This window comes from Anser brachyrhynchus, assembly GCF_964034855.1.
Source record: "Anser brachyrhynchus genome assembly, chromosome: 15".
NCBI classification, from domain to species: Eukaryota; Metazoa; Chordata; class Aves; order Anseriformes; family Anatidae; genus Anser; species Anser brachyrhynchus.
In genome coordinates this window covers 4,287,096-4,306,579 of record NC_137733.1, presented here as the reverse complement: position 1 = coordinate 4,306,579, position 19,484 = coordinate 4,287,096, and the positions used below count along the sequence as shown (strand labels likewise).

The 19,484-nt window shown below is 42.4% G+C and overlaps 3 protein-coding genes across 8 annotated transcripts in view; 1 reads left to right on the top strand and 2 right to left on the bottom strand.

Annotated features, from left to right (window-relative positions):
* Positions 1 to 818: 818 nt before the first annotated feature.
* On the bottom strand, positions 819 to 10,285 carry PMM2 (phosphomannomutase 2). The gene is made up of 8 exons (XM_080557106.1): positions 10,094 to 10,285; positions 9,686 to 9,797; positions 8,677 to 8,753; positions 7,698 to 7,789; positions 6,838 to 6,937; positions 5,728 to 5,803; positions 4,366 to 4,481; positions 819 to 2,392 (listed from the first exon to the last, which is right to left on the bottom strand). Exons 1-8 carry the CDS (start codon positions 10,160 to 10,162, stop codon positions 2,288 to 2,290), a joined length of 747 nt encoding a protein of 248 aa, XP_080413232.1. The 5' UTR covers positions 10,163 to 10,285; the 3' UTR covers positions 819 to 2,287.
* TMEM186 (transmembrane protein 186) lies at positions 10,183 to 11,803 on the top strand. Its single transcript, XM_080557117.1, has 2 exons — positions 10,183 to 10,325; positions 10,885 to 11,803. The coding sequence occupies exons 1-2, from the start codon at positions 10,317 to 10,319 to the stop codon at positions 11,620 to 11,622; spliced, it is 747 nt and encodes a 248-aa protein (XP_080413243.1). The 5' UTR covers positions 10,183 to 10,316; the 3' UTR covers positions 11,623 to 11,803.
* A 2,570-nt stretch (positions 11,804 to 14,373) lies between these two features.
* The window catches only part of ABAT (4-aminobutyrate aminotransferase), a 60,317-nt gene continuing 55,206 nt past the window's right edge, over positions 14,374 to 19,484 (bottom strand). For all 6 annotated transcript variants that reach the window (XM_080557046.1, XM_080557043.1, XM_080557041.1 and 3 more), the window contains 4 exons: positions 18,695 to 18,862; positions 17,810 to 17,956; positions 17,408 to 17,519; positions 14,374 to 16,553 (listed from right to left, as the gene is read on the bottom strand). In XM_080557046.1, the coding sequence (XP_080413172.1) occupies positions 16,432 to 16,553; positions 17,408 to 17,519; positions 17,810 to 17,956; positions 18,695 to 18,862 (549 nt within the window). In that variant the 3' untranslated portion in view covers positions 14,374 to 16,431. The remainder of the gene's footprint in view (positions 16,554 to 17,407; positions 17,520 to 17,809; positions 17,957 to 18,694; positions 18,863 to 19,484) is intronic.

Sequence of the window (19,484 nt, the reverse complement as noted above, 5' to 3'; positions counted from 1 at the left end):
AGGCTAGCCTGGCTGCATTGACTGAACCCTGGGTGATCAAGGCCAGAACACTGCAGAAGGTGCTCCCAAACAAAACAGTCAGCAGCCAAAAATGCTGCAGCAAAGCTTTAGAAAGGCTTCAGGGGCTGGGACCCAAGGAGCTGCTGCCAAAGGCAGGAGGGCTTGTTCCTGTCCCAGCTATAAACTCACACTAGAGAAAGCACACTAGCAGCAAGGGACTATGGATTTTTTTTTTTTTTCCCTCTCCTGAGTGATAGACTGCTTGCTTCTCAGCTGGCAGTACAAGAGGCTGGTGGTAACCTTACCTATTGGCAATGGCTGCACAGGCCTAGCAAGGTAACGTCTATGATTTGAACATATGCAGGCATGTGCATGCAGATGATCATAATTGAGGTAGAAAACAAATACGGCTTTGGTCCTGCACAGTGTTTTGCACAGGTTTTTGCTACTATAAGGAACAACTGTGAAGTGACCCCATAATTAGCTACATCACATTTGTATACATACAAAGCAGCAGCTAATAGCTTATGGGCCTCTTTTAAAGTCTCTTCTTGCACTACAAAGGGGTCTGGTCCAGTATCTGCTTTCATTTAAATGGTTGAGGCTGAATTACCCTAGAGCAGTATGCATATGAAAAGTGTGTTAGAAGGCTAGATGTTTTCTGATGAGGGCATCAGAGCATCCCCTTCCTCATCCCTGTGGGGATTTTATTTTGTACACAAATATATATTTTTTTAACTGTTCAGTATCATGCAAACCTGAAATGCGAAGGATTCGATTAAGTCATTTAATTGTACAGACAGGCAGCATACAACAGATCTGCTTAAAATATTTTATTTGCCAAAATGACAAATTAATTTTTTTTCCATGATAAAAACATTTTTATTCTCCTTTTCTAAATCAAGGTGTTCACACAAGAGATTACTCTCCTAATTCCAGATGAGAAAAGTATCATTAACAGTTACACTGATTGTCATACTTCAATTTGAATTTTAATTGAAACATATCTCATGTCATTTATTGTAGCACTAAAAAATCTCATCTACTCATAAAGTCTCCCAGGAAAATCAGAAATGTAATTAGTGAGAAAACTGTTATTTTGCTACTGCGCTCAAGTTGCTTTAGTGATAATTGTGTTTTTTTTTCTTCACTGTAGAGTTAAAAACATCTGCAAAAAGTATAGGTACCGTTAACTGTGCTGTGCCTTGGTACAGCAAACTGTCCTGAGGAGGTAACTAGCCCCGGCTGGTCCAGCCCTTCCAGTGGGAGTAGACTCAGCACGCCTTCTGACTACGCAGCGGAATATGTATGAGGTCAGGGACTTCTGGCTCAGTTCTGCCGTTCCAACGCCAGAAAAAAAAACCCCAAACCTATCTTTTACTCATCTTCCAGTTTTAAACGAGAAAATCCTAAGTGTCTTATAATTCACGTTTTCATAGCACAAGGAAATATTTAAAAATAAATCAAAACGTTTGTTTTCTTAAATAGCAGCTTCGAAGACAAAACTAGGTGTAATGCCTTATGGGCCAATTTTAAGGCTATAAATCAACAGCAGGCAGATTACTTCGGGAGAGGGGACGGAGTAAAAATATAATTAGCTAAGGATTTTTAGTTTTTTTTCCCTTTTGTTCTTTTTAAACCAAAGTGATTAAAAATAGAAAGCGACAGTTCTTCCTTTTTCCCTGCACAGATTTATAAAGCATTTTATACTGTCAAGAGTATCTCAGACAATGCGTTAACATAAAGGTTTAGCACCTTTTCATGTCTTAGACTCCTGTAACATTAAGCACCAAAGAAGCAAAGAATCACTTTCTGCTATTCCTCAGCATATAGTATCCTTGCTTTCGGTCCAAGCTAGTAGTTAGTCTATGCCTGTGGAGACTGTGCTGATGCTAGAGTAGGTGCAGGTTACTCTGACCAGAAATAGCTAGTTTTTTAAAGTGAAATTAGTTGCTGTTCCCAAAGTAACACATCACAGGAAAACACATGAGACACAATAAACCCTTTTGGCCTAACTGAAACAAAACCAAACAAATAAAAAGAATAAAATCACAACTAACCAAAAAGTATTTTTGCCAATGGAAACCATGAAAGAATGATCCTGAATGAGCTGTACTGTACTCTGAGTGGTTGGAAAGGTTCTCTTCAGTTAAAACACTTCCCTTTGGACCTGCAAAGCACTTGTTATTTATGACTGGTTGTGAAAAACGTAGTATAAAATGAAGATGATTTGCGTTATTAAGCTGTCTTAACCGTTTTATAAGTATGACGTCTAAAAGAAAGTCTTTTACTTAAAAAATAGCTCTTCACAGATTCTTCTTGTATCCTGTGGGGATGTGACACTGTGGCCTTGTGTTCTGGAGTCTGTGAAAATTTCATAGTCGTTCCCTCCCTGAAAAGAGAAAAGGAAAAAAAGCAGAGTCTTTAACATTATTTAACTTAACTTATAGTCACAGCCTTAGGGTGGAAAAGGAGCACATAAAGACAATGCTGAAAAGACTCTGAATCACACGCCGACTTAAAAGCTTGCTAATGAATGACAATGAGGACACCTTTAAAATAGCTTCCTTAATCAAACTGAAATGTTAATCAAACTGAAATGGGCTGATTTAACTAGTGCCTGGTACTAAAGCAGAGTACTGCAGCAGTACTATGATCCTGCTAGCTCTGCAGGGGGCCGTTACATTTGCAACTGGTTACTGGGGAGAGGATGCTGATGAAAGACTTAGTCGTTCCTAACTTAGCAAATACTCAGCAGTAGCCTGATTTCTTTTTGGAAACACAAAAGCAAGTAGCATAACTAAAGAGAATTTGCAGGCAAGTTTTATTTGAGGTTTCAAACAACAACAAAAAAGTTCCCTTCAGGTTAACTTCCAAAAGAGATGGCCCTTCCTGTAAACTGAGGGACAGAAGTCTTGCCTGAGATATCATCTTCCAGAAAGCTTTAAAAACAAACTGCAAGCCACCATTTTGTGATTTTTTTTTTTTTGCATAACACATTTATACCACTCTGTGCTGAAACTTCTGCAGAACATCACAAACACCCGCATGAGAACTTCCTTACCCGCACATTAGCGTTGACAATGAAAGAGTAGAACTCACAGTCTAAGTTTAGCCATGGTTTTAGTTTTGTATAGCAAACCAGTATCAACTTTTTAGAATTGTTTACTTGTTAATATCCAGGTGTAAAGCTTGTTCCAGAACAGATATTTATAACTTACTTGTATTATCCTCTTCCTTCCAGCTTGGTTTCCTTCCTTTTTAGCTACATGACTTAACATTGTTGATCCTTTGCTACTGCAGCATGTTGGCCTTGCTACCTACTGGTCTGATGTGGCATTTGTAACTGGCTTCTAGTCACAGGAGAGTGAGGAAAGGCTCTTTCACAGCTGGCTGAGGTGCTGCCAAAGGTGCTACCACCTGCATGAGCAGAGATCCCTGAGAGCAACAACTTCATGTGCTACCGGAAGCGGTATCTAATTTTTGTACATTGCTTGCCACACTGCTGTCTAGTGAGAAAACAGCAACTCCTGCTACTTCACAACTGAAAATGCTGCACCAGCAATTATAGAGTTTGGGGGCAGCTGATTTTAAACCCTACACCAGAGGGAAAGCTGATTACTTTTGCAGCTGGTGTCAAGTGGGGCAGGACGACTCTTAACACAAAGCCTGTATTTTTCTTATAAAAACTTGGCTTTTCTAACTTTATAAAACTATGACATTCTTTGTAACTTATAAAATTGTAAGCTCTTATAGGACTAAGCCTTTTCTTGTGCAGCTTAGCCTGACACCATCCCTTGGCCACGTGCAGGCATCCTGAATTTCATCCAAGTCCTTGTGCTTGCTACTACCCTTTGCTAAATCTAGTCAGTTCTCTGCCCAGTATTTTCAAAAGCCTGTGAAACAGCATATTGTGTAGCTCTCTCAGGGATCAGATATAAGTTCAGTTTCTCAGCAGGGGACTGATAAAGTGGTTAGCAAAGATACCATATGAAATTAAATGGAAAATAAATATTCACTAATCACCAGCCAAGAAAAACCTTCTATCTACAACAATCAAATAGGATTATCAGTTTTCAATGGTCAAGTCATCTATGTTTTCTAATGTAATTACAGAAGTACAATTTAAAAACACCTTCCAGTACTAACTCTGTTAAATACACTCTGCTCACTTCAGAAAACAGGAAAAATCTATGCTCGTAGCTATCTCCCAGCATTATGCTGACTGGTATTAAGCACAGGCCCACGTTTACATATATATTCTGAATTCAGTTCTTGTCAGGCGTAAGGCAATCGATTAGAACCTACACTTCTTGCAGTTTAAAATAGCATCTCCAAAATACATATATGAAACAATATACTCACTGGCATAGTCTTATCTCCAAAGAAATAAATTGTCTCGTATCCGTCTTTGGCGATGATTCCTAAGCAGTACCTCTTATCCCAGCCATCTGGGAACACATCGAAGCTTATCTGGCCTCCTAGGATAGATGTGAACCAAGCAATCTTTATTATTGGAACACAGTTGTTAGGAGACAGTGAGGAAGAACAAAACTGAATAAAACTGAAGAAACTTTACAGCAATGCTACGAGACCCTGGAGCTGTCTTAAAAGTATAGAAAGTATTTTATAGGGTACCAGTTATTACAGTTGTGACTTACTGATTATTATTTACCCATTAAACAGCTCTGAAAGTCTTGGCAACTTCCCAAACACCATTGCCTTCTCTAGAACAAATTGATTTTTTTTTTTCTTTTAAGGTTACATTTAATCTTTTGACTTTTGGAAGGAAACCACGACTAAATACAGCCATTGCTGTACCATACAGTGTCTTCATCTTGTAAATACTGAGAAATAAATGTGTACTGTGTCCGAATCAGAGAAGACCTGCCTTTACTGCTGTATAGACTTTTATTGTGGATGAGATTGCTTCATACTGATATTTTTCTGTCTTTATGCAAAAGCTTTTTAAGGCTTTCAAAATAGGAAAAGGAGGAACTCAGCCTAACAGGACACTGACTAACAGGACAACATTTTTTTTACTTTACTATTACCAATACTGCACTGATATTAGATCTTACATTTTCTTTTTGCAATGTCAAGGACTAGGACAAAATGTCCCAGTTCCAAATCTATGGACTTTATCAATATATAAGTGTATTTCCCAGTGGAAGTGAGTGTCAAAAAGGTATTTACAGCATGCTTTAGGAGAGCAGTTCACTTCTGCCTTAGTGTTTTAACACTATACCAATAATGTCACCCATATGTCTTTTATTAATTTGAAAAAAGTGAAAGGCAAGAATTTTTGTAATATAGTAGGGGGGAAAGGGAAGAAAGAAGAAATGTACGGAAAATTAAGTCCACCTTATTATCACTTTTTTTTTGTTTGCACTTGCTTTTGGATTTTTTTTCCTCTCCTTCCTCCCACTCAACGCAGCTATAGAACTGAAGAACCATGGACTACTGGAATAGTACTGATGTATTTCTGATCAAAATTGATGAGCAGAATATTTAAAAATGAGCAGAATCTGTCACACAACTAACATTGAAAGATAACGAACCGATGACAAGCAATGACGTTCTTTGTTGGTTGACTTTGCTTAAAATGCACCAAATGAAAACCTAGAAGTAAAAAAAGGCTGTACTGCATGCAGTGAGGGGACGTGATTTATTTTAAATGATACTTAAATGAAATGGTTTTCAATTAAATTATTTCAAATGTGATACCTATAGAAAATGTGAGGCCTTTTCCTGCAAATTCTCTTCGTAAATCAGCTACAAATTTCTCTCTTATATGTTCCTTCTGTTTAAAAAAAAAAGGGGAGGGGGGAAAAAAACCCATCAGCTATGTGCCGCGTTAACTCAGGAATAAAAAGACAATCAAAAAAAAAACCAAACCCACCCTCAAAGTACCCAAAGCTCCGAGTATCAGGACTCGTGCGACAGAGCTGTATTCTGTTATTACTGAAAGCATGCTGAGAGTATTTCCATGTTAATCTGTTACCAGCTTGTACAAAATAAGAGCAAAACTTGACATACATGCTGTGATATTTGCATTTCTATCTGAAAATCTTAGGATGCTAAGGATACCTCCTTAGCCTCATCTCGCAGCAGAGTTCAGTTTTACAGATGGGGCGACTGAGTCACAGGAAGAATGGTGCGACTCTTCTGACACCGTGTATTTCAAAAAGGGTATTTTCAGAATGCCTTGGGCTCCGTTAACCCAGTCACAGGCAATCGCTGCTTTTAAGGAGTTAGATTTCAGTTTTTGTATCACATCAGAAGCAGCTGTTACGGTGCAGCAGGGAACAGAACTCTGACACCATGGCTCAGATTCATTTCAACCTCCCACGTTTAGCTGTGTACAAAGGAAAATAAATGAGATCAAATAGTTTGATCTCGATTTTTAAGTTCTGCTTTAAAAGGCTTGGAGAGTTGAGAAGAAAAGGAATAGTTTTATTGACTTGAATGGATGTAGGCTGGATATACTAAAGAGCGCTGCAGATAAGTACGGTTTTGTCTATGACAGGGTTTTTCAGGAACACGTACGTGAAGGTAGGACATTCAGTACTCTGGACATAGGGTTAAAAGAAACATGAGCCAAGCCCACCTCTTCTGCAAGTCATCTCAGTTAACTAGTGCAACAAAAAACTAACTAACTACTGTATATATTTTCTGAAGTCTGAAGAAAGAAATTAGTTAAAAACACACAGAAGATTAAAATGAAATACTGAACAAAGTATAGAAGGTTCTTTTTTTTTTTTTTTTTTAAATCATAACCTGGCTATAACTGCCTCTTCCAGAAGGGTTGGATATTTTTCAAAAGTTGTAACTCACCTTATCAAGTTCATAGAACTCAATTCGTTCCTCCTGGCTGCAGCTTCTTCCAATGGGGGACACGTTCAACATCCCGTTACGGAATTCAATAAAAGTGCCCCTGGAAAAAAAAGAAGTGATTAACAAGACAGAAAATAGATGAAAAATTGTTCAAAATACTGAGTATCATGATGAGGTTTCACTTAATTCTAAGAACAGTAGGAATCAGATGTCTCCTTCAGGCTCTCATTGTATGCATAAAACAAATATAGGAACCAGCATTACTGACATGAGGGAATCTTTTGGACTTTTATTTGAATCTAGCAACCTCAACGTCATCACTACTGACTTTTAAAGGTATGATTTGTTTTAAAAATGTGACTGGAGCATCCTGTCAACCAGACGTTCAGCCACTAGCATGCCAGTCTGTCATCTTTTAGGTGAAACAGCAAAAAAGAATCTTGGCAGAGTTTCTAGCTAGCCTCACATGTGGTAGATATTACTGACTCGAGCAGCTGCACCCTCGCAAACACACAGAATTGATCTTAATTCCTACTTCTCATCTCTGGAAAGCATTATGCTGCTGAATTCCAGACTTATCAAGGAATACTCCTACTCAAAAATTGAACTTCCTTCCCTCTCAAATGAGTGATCAATTGGTATTTCAAGTTCTGATTGAAAAGGCTGAAAAAATTCTACATTTTCACCTGCTCCACTTGGGAGCTTGTCTCTATATGCACGGATTGATCTCTGTTTCATGTCTACAGTGTTCCTAAAACACAAATTATTCATTTTTTTAATGAGAAGTCAGCTTTACATCCCAATGCTCTACACTATAACATGGAGAATATGGTGATCCCGAGACGCGTGTATGCACATACCTTTTCTTCGGCAGTTTAATCTTTGCAATATAACTCAGGCAGTAGTTGATTAGATCTTGAAGTATGTCCTCACCCAGGTAACCCTGAATGTTCTAACACAATAAATACCATTTAACCGAGGGTCCAGAATATGAGATTCCAAAAATACGTCACACAGAAAACACAGATATTAGATAATCAGATATGGATAATACCACAAAGAAATAGTCCTTCAATAAGTAAGTCTCAAGTGATGCACTCATGGTACTAACTTAAGGATCCCATTTTTCTTTTTGCTTACTTTGTTCTGCTTTGTTTTTTTAACCATAAAAACAAACACTCATTTAATATGCTCCCTACTAGTACTTGCTTTACAAGGAAACATCGCCAAAGAGAGCAAACCTAGAAAGACAATTGCAGTTAACGTCTGCTGTAGCCATGCATGAGGAATGGAGATTGTGACTGCAGTAAACTGGAAACCACCGCTCAAAGTCAGTGATTTCAGCCAGGATCTCTTAAATTTTTCATCACCATTACTTATGTTGAAACAATGTATGTGACTAAAGTATCTAGAATCAGTTGTTTATTCATTTAGAATACCTTCCAGCATATATAGCGTATCAGAATGTATGCTCTGAATACTAAAAAGTATCTGCATTAGAGTTAAAAGAAACTTTCTAAACCCTAAGGCCTAACAGACATCAGCTAGGAAGTGCCAGCTTCCATAGGAACTCCAGGGGCAGAGGCCTGGCCATGTGTCCTATGGTTGAGGTGAGGGAAATGCTGTTCCAGGATTTTCACTGTTCTTATCTGATCGGATGTTCCAGACTCCAGATGTGCTTTTGAGAATATCAGAGAGCGAAAAGATCTGCTACAGAAGTAACATATGGAAATAGCAGAAATTTTGGCCTTAATGAGGGTGATTATAGAAGACTGCACTGTAGCAAGAAAGCAAAATCTTGTTTAGAAAATTTCACCTTACTGGAAATTTCACACTTACCTGCTTGCTGAAGAATTTCCCATCTTTGTATGCTACAAGACCATTTTCCGGAAACACGTAGTCAAATTTTTCAACCACTACAACCAAACAAAAACTTAGTAACTTTCCCGTATACTTCCCCTATATTCTTAACGTAGAATTGTCTTACACATTACGTAGGTTAAAATACAGCAAACATTAGATCATAAAGTGTGAAAGATTCAGCAGTATAACATCAAGCACAAGATTAAAACCACTGATTTCTCTCCAAGATTAGCACACACCTCAAATCACATTTAAGTCTTTCAGTCAAGTTATTTCTATTTTTGCTTAAAGTCTCTTCTGCAAACATGTTCATTTGCATTAAATGTACGGGGCTGAATGTGTCAAATACTGCAAAAACTTGGCACGCAGCCAGGACAGACAACAAATAAAACACTACTGTTTCAGGTCTGCTTTCTCAGTGGTACCAACCTACAGGAGATGACTGAGAGTTGTGAGAATCCCACTGCAATGCAAAAGGAGATGGCTTACCGGGGACCACTCCTATGCCAAACAAATTCTGACTTACGCAGGCATCGCAGGCTATCACTGGCATCAATTACGTAGAGACCATTCAGCAGTCTCTCAAAAGACTAACAAGCATTCATCTCTGCACAGTAACCCCACTGCTAACGACATCAGGTCCTTTGGGGGTGAGCTAGGACAGAGGAGCCTGCACACACGCATGTAACACGTAGTTACATGTTAAGACACCAGCGAGATGGATGCCTTCCCAGGCGCTGTCACGGGGTCGGGATTTCACTGTTCACAGCGATCCCTTAAGAACACACGGAAATGCCTGCAGAACACAGACACTGCTTGCAGGTTGTAAATGCCTGTCAACAGCTGCTCATAAATTGTGTGCAACGTGTGAGAAAGGAAAGGTTTACAGCAAGGAAGGAGGAAGACGAGCAGGGTTAACATTTAACCTTCAGGACTTCCTTCCGAGCAGCCCCGGGCGCCAGATTGCGTCAGCCTCCATCCTTACCGTCATCGCCAAGCTGCTCCTTGATCTTCTCGAAATCCGAGCCTCCGACAACCCCAACTTTCACCTTCTGGCGCAGCCTCTGCAGGAACTCGGCCATCTCGGCCGTGATTTTCTAGATGCCAAAACAAAGCAGTTCGGGCTGTCAGCGCCTTGGCGCCAGCACCTGCATCTTGCAGTGCCCGTTAAACCCCAGCAAAACCGCGCAGAGCTTTCAGAAGCGAGGGCCGCTTTTCTCTTTGTTGCCTTTGTTTTTTTTTGGCAGTGAACGTGGCCGGCAAGGACCCGAGGCAGCCCGCCCCAGCCCGCCCTGCTGCCCGCGGTGCCCCAAGGGCCCGCCGCCGGTACCGCGGCGGGTGCGGCCCTGTCAGCTCGGCCCGGCCCGGCCCGCCCCGCGCCCCGGGCACTCGCCTGCCGCGGCGCCGTCAGGGTGCCGTCCACGTCGAAGAGGCAGAGCGCGGCGCGCTGCGGCGGCGCCATAGCGGCACGGCCGGCGGCGGGCGGCACTGGGCGGGCCGGGAGGAAGCGGAGCCGCGAGGAGGCCGCCGGGAAGCGCCCTGCCCGCCTCCCCTCCGCCCCTTCCCTTCGCCTCCGCGCCTTCCTCTCCCGGCAGGCGGCGCGGGGCGGCGGCGCCATGGCGCTGGTGAGATGACGGGGGGGCTGCGGCTGCCTCAGGGGGAGCGGGGCGGCGGGGCAGGAGGGGCCAAGCCGAGGGGGGGCCGTGCTGAGGGCCCCCGGTGCCCGCCGGTGCCGGCAGCCGTCCCCTCCCCTCCCCTCCCCTCCCCTCCCCTCCCGCTCGTGTAGCGGTGGTGCTCGTGTTCCTCTCCCCTTCGTGGGGTTACGTCCGCTTTTCGCTGTTTTTCCGAACTTTCTGTTTAATTGGTGGTTTCGCACTTCGCTGGCCCCGGGTTCTCCTCGCTTTGCTCTGGCAGCATCTCGTAGCCGCGGACTTCGCTTTTTGATGCTCCTAAAAGTGCCAAACTCCGGCGAAGCAGGGGGTGCCGTCAGGTCGGGCTCAGCTAGCTGGCCGCGGCCCCAGCCGTGCTATAAAAGCGTTTTTCCACCCCCCCCAGCCGCAGGAGGTGCGGGTGCGAGCACCCCTCCCGCCGGCACCGCTGCGCGGCCGGGCCCGCCGCCGGCCGCTGCGAGGCGGGTGCGCGGGGGGGCCTCGTGTGGTGACCTGCGGGGTCGTCTCCTTACAGGTGCGGCTCTGCCGGGTGGGGACCGGTGTCCACGCGGCGCCAGCCTCGGGGCGATGCCTACGGAGTGAGCTCCGGGCGAGGACGCGGGAAGCAGCAGCTGCTCGCCCTCCCTGTTTCCTTGGTACCTGGGTGCGTTTACAGCCACGGCACCGGCAAATGGGCGGTGTTAGTGCTCGTCTGGAGACACAGCGAGTGCCACCTGCGCGTCTGTGCGCGTCGGCTCCTGCTGCTGAGGTCCAACAAGCGGCTGTAGCTGAGGAAGCAGAGGAGTTCAAAGTGGTCTACAGCTTTCCGGGGATTAAGTACTGCAGGGTGCTGTCGAGGCTGAAGCTGCTGCAGACTGCGACAACCCTGGCTGTGCTGCCTCCCGTCTGCTACCTCTATCTGCAAGGCCAGGTTTCTCAGCCTGTCCTCCTGTACACAACTGGCGTTGCTTTCTTTGCTGGTGTGATGTTGTATGGTATGAGCTATTTTTTCAGACGAATTATTGGATTAATCTACCTAAGTGAAAGTGGCAGAACTGTCAAAGTGGCCCACTTGACATTTTGGGGAAAACGGAATGACATTTACTGTCCCATAGACACAGTGATGACTTCAGATGAAGCTGGAGATGTCAAAGGGGAGCTACTTCTCCAGTTCAAACGATATAACAGTAAAGATACCTTGTATTTTACGACTAAATATGGCCAGGTTGTAGACAAACAGAAGTTCAGGCAAATATTTGGAGAACTTCAGTGATACAATAACAAATTTCCAATAACTCTGCTTGTCGCGTTGTTCCTTGTGCTTATTCTTCTATGAAGTCTTTGATAAACTGACATGTCATTTTCCTGTGTGACGTCTGCTGGTGAGTGTGCTCAGCATGGAAAGTAGAAATGGTAGTGAACAATCCAGTCGATTAAACATCTTTGTAGCTAGTTTATGGTGTGAGCAAGATCATTTTTGTTTCACAGTAAGTGTGCCCGGTATTGCTGTCACATTGCTGTTCTAAGACTTACAAGCTCATGCGTTAACAAGCTGTAAATAATACATATAATACTGCAAAAGTTCTGTCAGCTTTTGAAGTCATTGCTAAAGAAATGATACATTGCCCAGCTCTTAGGAGTACACAGGGATGATGGCTGTGAGTCCGTCTTCAGGGAAGTGAACAAAACTTGGCAGCACAGCGATGTGTTGTGCTAGACGAGCTGATGGTTCAGTCCTGGTGTAAAATTAAAGACTGGGACAGCACTTCAGAAGCCTCTAACACAAATCTATTTCCCACTGAAATACAGGAAGAACGTCCCTAAGCTATGATGCTATGAATTACAGGGACAGTGTATGATCAATCCCTTTTTTTTTTTCCAGTTTATATCCTAATAATTGCAATCTTTATCATCTGGAAAGCTGGAGCTACTTGTCCTTCTTTGCATGTATTCATGTTTATGCTTGTTTTAGGCTGTATGTTTGTATGACATTTAATCACTACTGTAACCACTGCTGTCACCGCTGCTGTTCGTGGTGAATGGAGTTAAATCCAGGTGGAGGCCGGTCACTAGTGGAGTCCCCCAGGGCTCAGTACTGGGGCCAGTTCTCTTTAATATCTTTATCGATGACCTGGATGAGGGGATCGAGTGCACCCTCAGTAAGCTTGCAGACGACACCAAGTTAGGTGCATGTGTCGATCTGCTCGAGGGTAGGAAGGCTCTGCAGGAGGATCTGGATAGGCTGGACCGATGGGCTGAGGCCAACTGTATGAGGTTCAACAAGGCCAAGTGCCGGGTCCTGCACCTGGGGGGCAACAACCCCAAGCAGAGCTACAGGCTGGGAGATGAGTGGCTGGAAAGCTGCCTGACAGAGAAGGACCTGGGAGTATTGGTTGATAGTCGGCTGAATATGAGCCAGCAGTGTGCTCAGGTGGCCAAGAAGGCCAACAGCATCCTGGCTTGCATAAGAAGCAGTGTGGCCAGCAGGGCTAGGGAAGTGATTGTGCCCCTGTACTCGGCTCTGGTGAGGCCGCACCTCGAGCACTGTGTTCAGTTTTGGGCCCCTCTCTACAAGAAGGACATGGAGGTGCTCGAGCAAGTCCAGAGAAGGGCAACGAAGCTGGTGAGGGGTCTGGAGAACAAGTCTTACGAGGAGCAGCTGGGGGAGCTGGGCTTGTTCAGCCTGGAGAAGAGGAGGCTCAGGGGCGACCTTATCGCTCTCTACAGGTACCTTAAGGGAGGCTGTAGCGAGGTGGGAGTTGGTCTATTCTCCCACGTGCCTGGTGACAGGACGAGGGGGAATGGGCTAAAGTTGTGCCAGGGGAGGTTTAGGTTGGATATTAGGAAGAACTTCTTTACTGAAAGGGTTGTTAGGCATTGGAATGGGCTGCCTGGGGAAGTGGTTGAGTCGCCATCCCTGGAGGTCTTTAAAAGACGTTTAGATGTAGAGCTTAGTGATATGGTTTAGTGGAGGACTTGTTAGTGTTAGGTCAGAGGTTGGACTAGGTGATCTTGGAGGTCTCTTCCAACCTAGATGATTCTGTGATTCTGTAACTCTTAAGTTCCAAAAACTGCAGTAAATGTTGCCAAAAATTATCTTAGACTACATGAATTCAACAACCTTCTGTTTACTACACCATAGATAACAGCTTAGCCTGGGAACCCAGTCCTCTAGAGCACCACTTGATTTGTTTGCTCACTTGGGCATACTTTAACATGGACAGTGCCCTTGCCAAATACCCTTCCACTTACTGGATTTGCATACCTCCTTCCCACCCCCAGGCTGATTTTACCTGAAATGAAAACAGGTAAGACAACTAAAAGCTATGTTGAATTAAAGCTGAAGATGAAACGTGTAGTTTGTGTTCTCTGTAATTTGGAGCGTTGATCGCCTCACCACATGTATCCTGAAGGATGTTGGTTTCATTCTGTGGTGTTAGTATGATTCCTTCTTTGCCAAAACTTCCACAGAAACAAAGAAGCAGGATTTAAACCTGAGAAAGAATCAAATCTGATCACTTTTAACAGGTAAGATTTTTTTTTTTGAATTGTCACAAGCAAGGCAACTCCTTACACCGCTCTTCTAGCTATTAGTTCATTTGGAATTATGGCAAATAAGCTAAACTTCACCAAGAGCAAAGTCTGGAGAATTCTTTTCACTGTTTCTTCCTCAGGCCTATTGAAACCTCTGTCTCTTGGTGGATCAGCAGATGCAGGTAAGTAAAACTGGCATTATAACGTGCAGCCTAATCATGATTTACTATTTACTCAGGTGAAACTTCTCCTAATGGGGTCCTTATTATTTTAAATTTTGGCTAATACCAAATGGTGCAGCAATATCAAAAGGAAAATATTTTTCCTTGGCTTAAACACTATGGCAGCAAAGTATGGGTTGACTGAAGTGGATTGCATGCATATAGCAAGTTTTCTGGAGGTTTGTCTGTCTTCGTAAGAATATATTTAATAAGCACTAGTGATTCAGTTTAGGCATATGCTAGGTTTAAAACAAAGAGTCTTGGAGAACTTCAATTATAAATATTTTATTTAAGAATATTGATTACACGAGATGTCTTTTTTTTATGAATCTGTGTGCAGTTACTAGATACACCATGAAGTGTAGTTAAGTATTTGTTTAAACATTTATTTTGGCACTGTCCACAGTATGCTGTAAACAATATTAACTTTATATACTTCAGCTGCAGTGCTTCCTATGTATTCTCTAACATGATTTCATCAATATGTTGTACACAATTATACAGTTACTGAGTGTCAGTAAAAATTATAAAAACACCTAGAGTATTCATAATAAAAGTGAAGATGTGGTAAGACTTCAAATTACTGGACCTTTGCTTCTGTAGAAGTACAAGACTTGCTAGAGACACTTACTAAAACTACTGCACTGATATGTTGAACGAACTAATTCCCAGAATGTGGTCAAACACAGTTCTTGTTTTGACTTTCCTCTTGATGATAATACTCTTATGAGGACAGTGATGACAGTGAGGTTTTGTTGAACACCAATCCACCAGTCCTTCCTCCAGATTTCAACAACCTCTGTTCAAAAACCTGCCTGGGTTCTGACCAGCTGGTACCAGAATTCTGGGTTCTGCAGAGAGGTTTATAGAAATCCCATTATTTCTAAGCTAGCAGAAGTCAGCTTTCTTGAGTTGTCCAATACCAGTAGTCAAAAATAGGAAAATGGGAAAACCATGATTAAAACTTACCAAAGCAGGTAAGAAACCTTTCACAGTTTGGCAGCTTTATTAAACATATATAAATCCTTTAACTGCTCTGTCTCTTATGTACTTAAAAATTGCTGATAGGGCAACTGTAAAGTCTAAAAGTGGTCCCTCTTTTTTGGTGCATAAATACAAAAGTTAAACTTGCTAAGGAAAAGTCAGATGCCTGCTAGCCAAAGAAAGAGAAGGGAAAAAAAAAAGCACCAGAACTAGTTCAAGTCAGCCTTAAGCAAATAGTAAAGAGTACATAGTAAAGAGATGTCCAGAACAATTCTCTGAAGAGGAGAAAAGTAACAAAGCGTTGCAACTTTTTCATCTTGTGGCTTTCTAGAAGACCTCTGAAGCATCAATAACTTAAGAGTAACCTATTAGATCAACACAACTACTTTGCGTTACAATGTGCAGTTAGGACTAGGCCTTCACTGTAGTGGCTCTGATGTCAGGTAATGGCTAAGAGCAAGCAATTCTGCTGTAGTTCTACAACATCCTTATTCATGTAGAACTTGTAATAGCTAAATTAATGGCTATTATGGCATATTATGGGCAAATGGTAAAATAAGCCCAAATAATTTGAGATTGCTGACAGAGATGGAAATAATGTGCTTCACACAATTCTTTAAGTTTTGTCAAATTACATACAGCTCAGCATAGCTTTCTCTTCTCTAATTGTAAGAGAAGTCAAGAGTTTTAAAATCCAGGACAAGGAAAGAAGTACTTCACTTCTACTCATGGCACTGCACATGTGGCTGCGTGCATCAGTGCCGCTGAAGCAGTATGTATAGGCTAAAGGCTAGGTAGAGCAGTGTCACGATCCAGGTGGTATGGCAGACTTCAGGGGAGTAAAGCTTGAAATTATTTTGTAAAATATTGTACTTGGCAGTGGTGGAAAGCAAAGCTTTCCCTGAAACACCTCTTTTGTTCCATCTACCATTAGAGAATGGCACTTTCTGCATGACAGGCATGTGGCTTTTAATACTTGTTGCTGCTTCTGGACACAAGTAAAGCTACTGGGATTATCTGTGAAAACAGACTGTACCAGGTCGTATTTAGACAACTTAGTCAGGGCCATGGATGCATGGAGGACTCTGCAATTAATAGGACCCACGGATGGAGGGCCACCGCTTCTGTGCACAGTGTAGGACAGCTGCGGGTACCTGCTGGTGACCAGTACCAATACTCTGCCTGGGTCGAGTTTGCATGGAGCAGCGTGCCTTGGGCAGCATTACAGACAGAACACAACCCTTAGTTTATGACTTTACACTTATCTTGTAAGTGGAGAAGACATGAATTAATGCAAACTAATCTCATAATCAGTTAGTTGTTCAGTGTAAGAGAACGGCTTTTTACTTGAAGTTTGCTAAGATGTCACTGAAAATGTTCAGAAAGAGGTGCGCGTGATGATCCTTGAAGATCAGCGTTGGACGAAAACGGATTGATCTGTCACCACAGCCTCCCAGTACAACACCTAAGACAAAAAGAGTTTCTTTAGTCATTTCCACCATTGTGAGAACTGCATTTTCTGAATATTTGGCAATGTTCACATCATTGGGGAGGGGCAATAGAAGCTTCCCAAATCACTGCTAACCATACAGTCACACAGAGTATCATCAGTTGGTGGTGTACTGTGAAGCAAATGGCTCTACCTTTTCTCTCTGCTGGCTTAGTTTTCAAGAACAAAACATTACTGATGTCTTCTACACTCTAAAATTTCATTTCACAGTAGTTAGATGCATCACACCTGCTTCTTTCAAGAGCTATAAGTAACAAAAACCTGACAGCTGCAAACCCAGGACCCACAGTTAAATTCAAAGAGGATATTAGGTTTCAGAGCATGAGGTTCTCCTCCTGAAACACGGGCTTGTCTACAGCCCGTGTAGTAAAAGGGGCAGGCAGTTGTAGATCCCCATTTTAGGCAACTCAATATATTTTGTTATTAGGTATTACATAAAATTCCATGTCCTCCCTGAGTTTTCCTGTGTGACAGTTAACTTCAATTTTCCTGATCTGTTTCTACAAGTAAGCCATGCCTAGGTTCACTGCAGAGGAATATTAAAGTGACATCAGAAATACATGCCCTGCATAGGCCTCTTTAGTAACATCAGACCTAAAGAGAAAGATAAAGGTGCACGTACATGCAACTGACTGGTTTAAATGTTTATGAAAATACATCTATTTCCAGAAAAGCCTAAATACAGCCTGTTTATAATTCACTTTTGTCCTTGGATAGTGCAGTACACACACCATACAAAAAAAGGACAATTTAAAGCACCACATATCCTGTTTGTCCTTTGAAGCTAAACTACACACAAATTGCCTTACCTTTGTTTCTGGCTATTGTAATTAACTTGTTTCTAGTTGCATCATTTGGAGTGTCAAATGAACAGAACGTTCCTCTTCCTCTAACTCTGCTGATAAGATGGGGGTAACGAGCCTGCAAAGAGAGGTGAGGATGTACGCATGGCAGCTGCTGCAACAGAGGGCACCAAGCGGCAAACTCTGCCAGGCATTCTGCCACATGAAGAACATGCTGCCTCCTCCGTTTTGGGGGAGTGGAGCTATCGCACACTGTCTGGACATCTGACACAACCTTGTGTCCTGTTTGCCCCTTTCTGACAACAGTCTGAGTAGCCACAGACTTCAAGTGTTTAAAACTGCATGAGGTTGGATCCTAATGGATCAGCAAATTTCCCCTTATCTACAATAAGCCTTCCAAATGTTTACCTGTAAATCCAGCAGCCCGGTCAGTAGTGCTTTCCCTGCATGGGCTGCATTGTTTAGGAGGTCTTCTCTTTTAATAACCTTAATGACTTCAGCAAGCATAAGGTTCTTGGATGGATCTCCAAGCCAGGTGTTAAAAATCCGATAGGGCTTGGAAAAGGATGGAAAGAGAGTTGCGGAACATGTTAACAGGAAAAGCACTATAATAAAGAAAAGCAAGCCATCAAACTGGTCATGCAACATCTGGTACAGCAAAAAGCATGCACTAATCTCACCAAGTCCCCTTTTGTGTTGTAAGAGCAAAATACAGCTGCCCTGCTCAGCAGAAACAAAGGGCAACCAACTGCTTTATGCTATGAATTTAGTGCTCTCTGTTTTGCTAATCTGACACCTCATTGAAACATGGCTATAGATGATGTTGAAACCAACATCGTCTATACTGGTTTTGCATTCAAGCTTTATCTTCTGCCATTTAGTTTCTTCATTTATTACATATAAAATGACATTACTATGAAGAATGAGTCTTGGTAACAGAATTCAAAATGCTTACATACAAGCTCTGAAGATACCAAGTTATCTTACGGAAAAGGTAAGGTTTTATTCAAATTGTGGCTGGTTTCCTATCGAAGATTACTTCAGCAGGCTAAACCCAGCTCTCCACTCTCTCCCACGAGCTTTATGACCTTTGTGACTGAGAGCAATCGGAATAAACATGAAGAAGTAAAGATGATTCATGTAAGCACAAAGCAAGTATCTAGGAAATAGCAGCTCCATCTAGCTGAACCTGCATTACTGAAGGAAAGCTTGCCTCTTCCATGGACATTACAGGTACCCAATGAAGGGGGCACCAACTAGCAGAAAGTTCCATTTTCCATTGAAAACTCTTACAGCATTTGGCCTGAACTCTTCTTTGTGGAAAAATCCTCCTGTCATCATCTTCTTACTAAATGTTACCACATCAGCTGGATCATCCAGGCCCCAGTGTTCATGGGCCCAGAATTTTCCGGTGCAGCCACCTCCTGTCTGCACCTCATCCACCAAGAACGCACAGCCATGCTGTGGAGACAGATGGAAAAAGCAGGGGACATGAGTATACACTTCCAAAACAAAAATACCTCCCCTAGTGAAATGATAAATATAGTCAATTACATGTAACATCCCTCCTTCCTCTGCCTTCACTGCTCCAAATCTTCCCTCCTCAACCACAGACCAATGCTGCCATATTTCCTAACCAGTCTTGAAACTCATTGTACATTAGATTTCACAATTAGGAACTCAGCTATTTTTTCAGAAAGGTAACAGAAACATATTTTCTACCTGAACTCAGAAGCAAAATACGTGTTTTTTTTTGTTTTTTTTTTTTTTTTCTGTATGTGTGTGTGTGTGTGTATATATATATATTTCCTTTTAAAACAGAGATACCTAAAAACATCTGGGAGGAGTCTAGGTGGCATTGTCAAAGCCTCTGAGGGAAGCAGAACCTCATTTCTAGGAGTTTTGTTTGTTTGTTTTAGATGAGAAGTCTGAGCTTCCAATCTAAGTCAGACATTTGTGGCATAAAAGCACTACCAGCAGCATGATCTGTTCAGTCTAGGGACCTAAAATGATCCCAAAAGAACAGCCTTTTCAGATGAATCTGCTGAAAGAGCTACTCATTTTAACTGGCAAAAAACTTTTT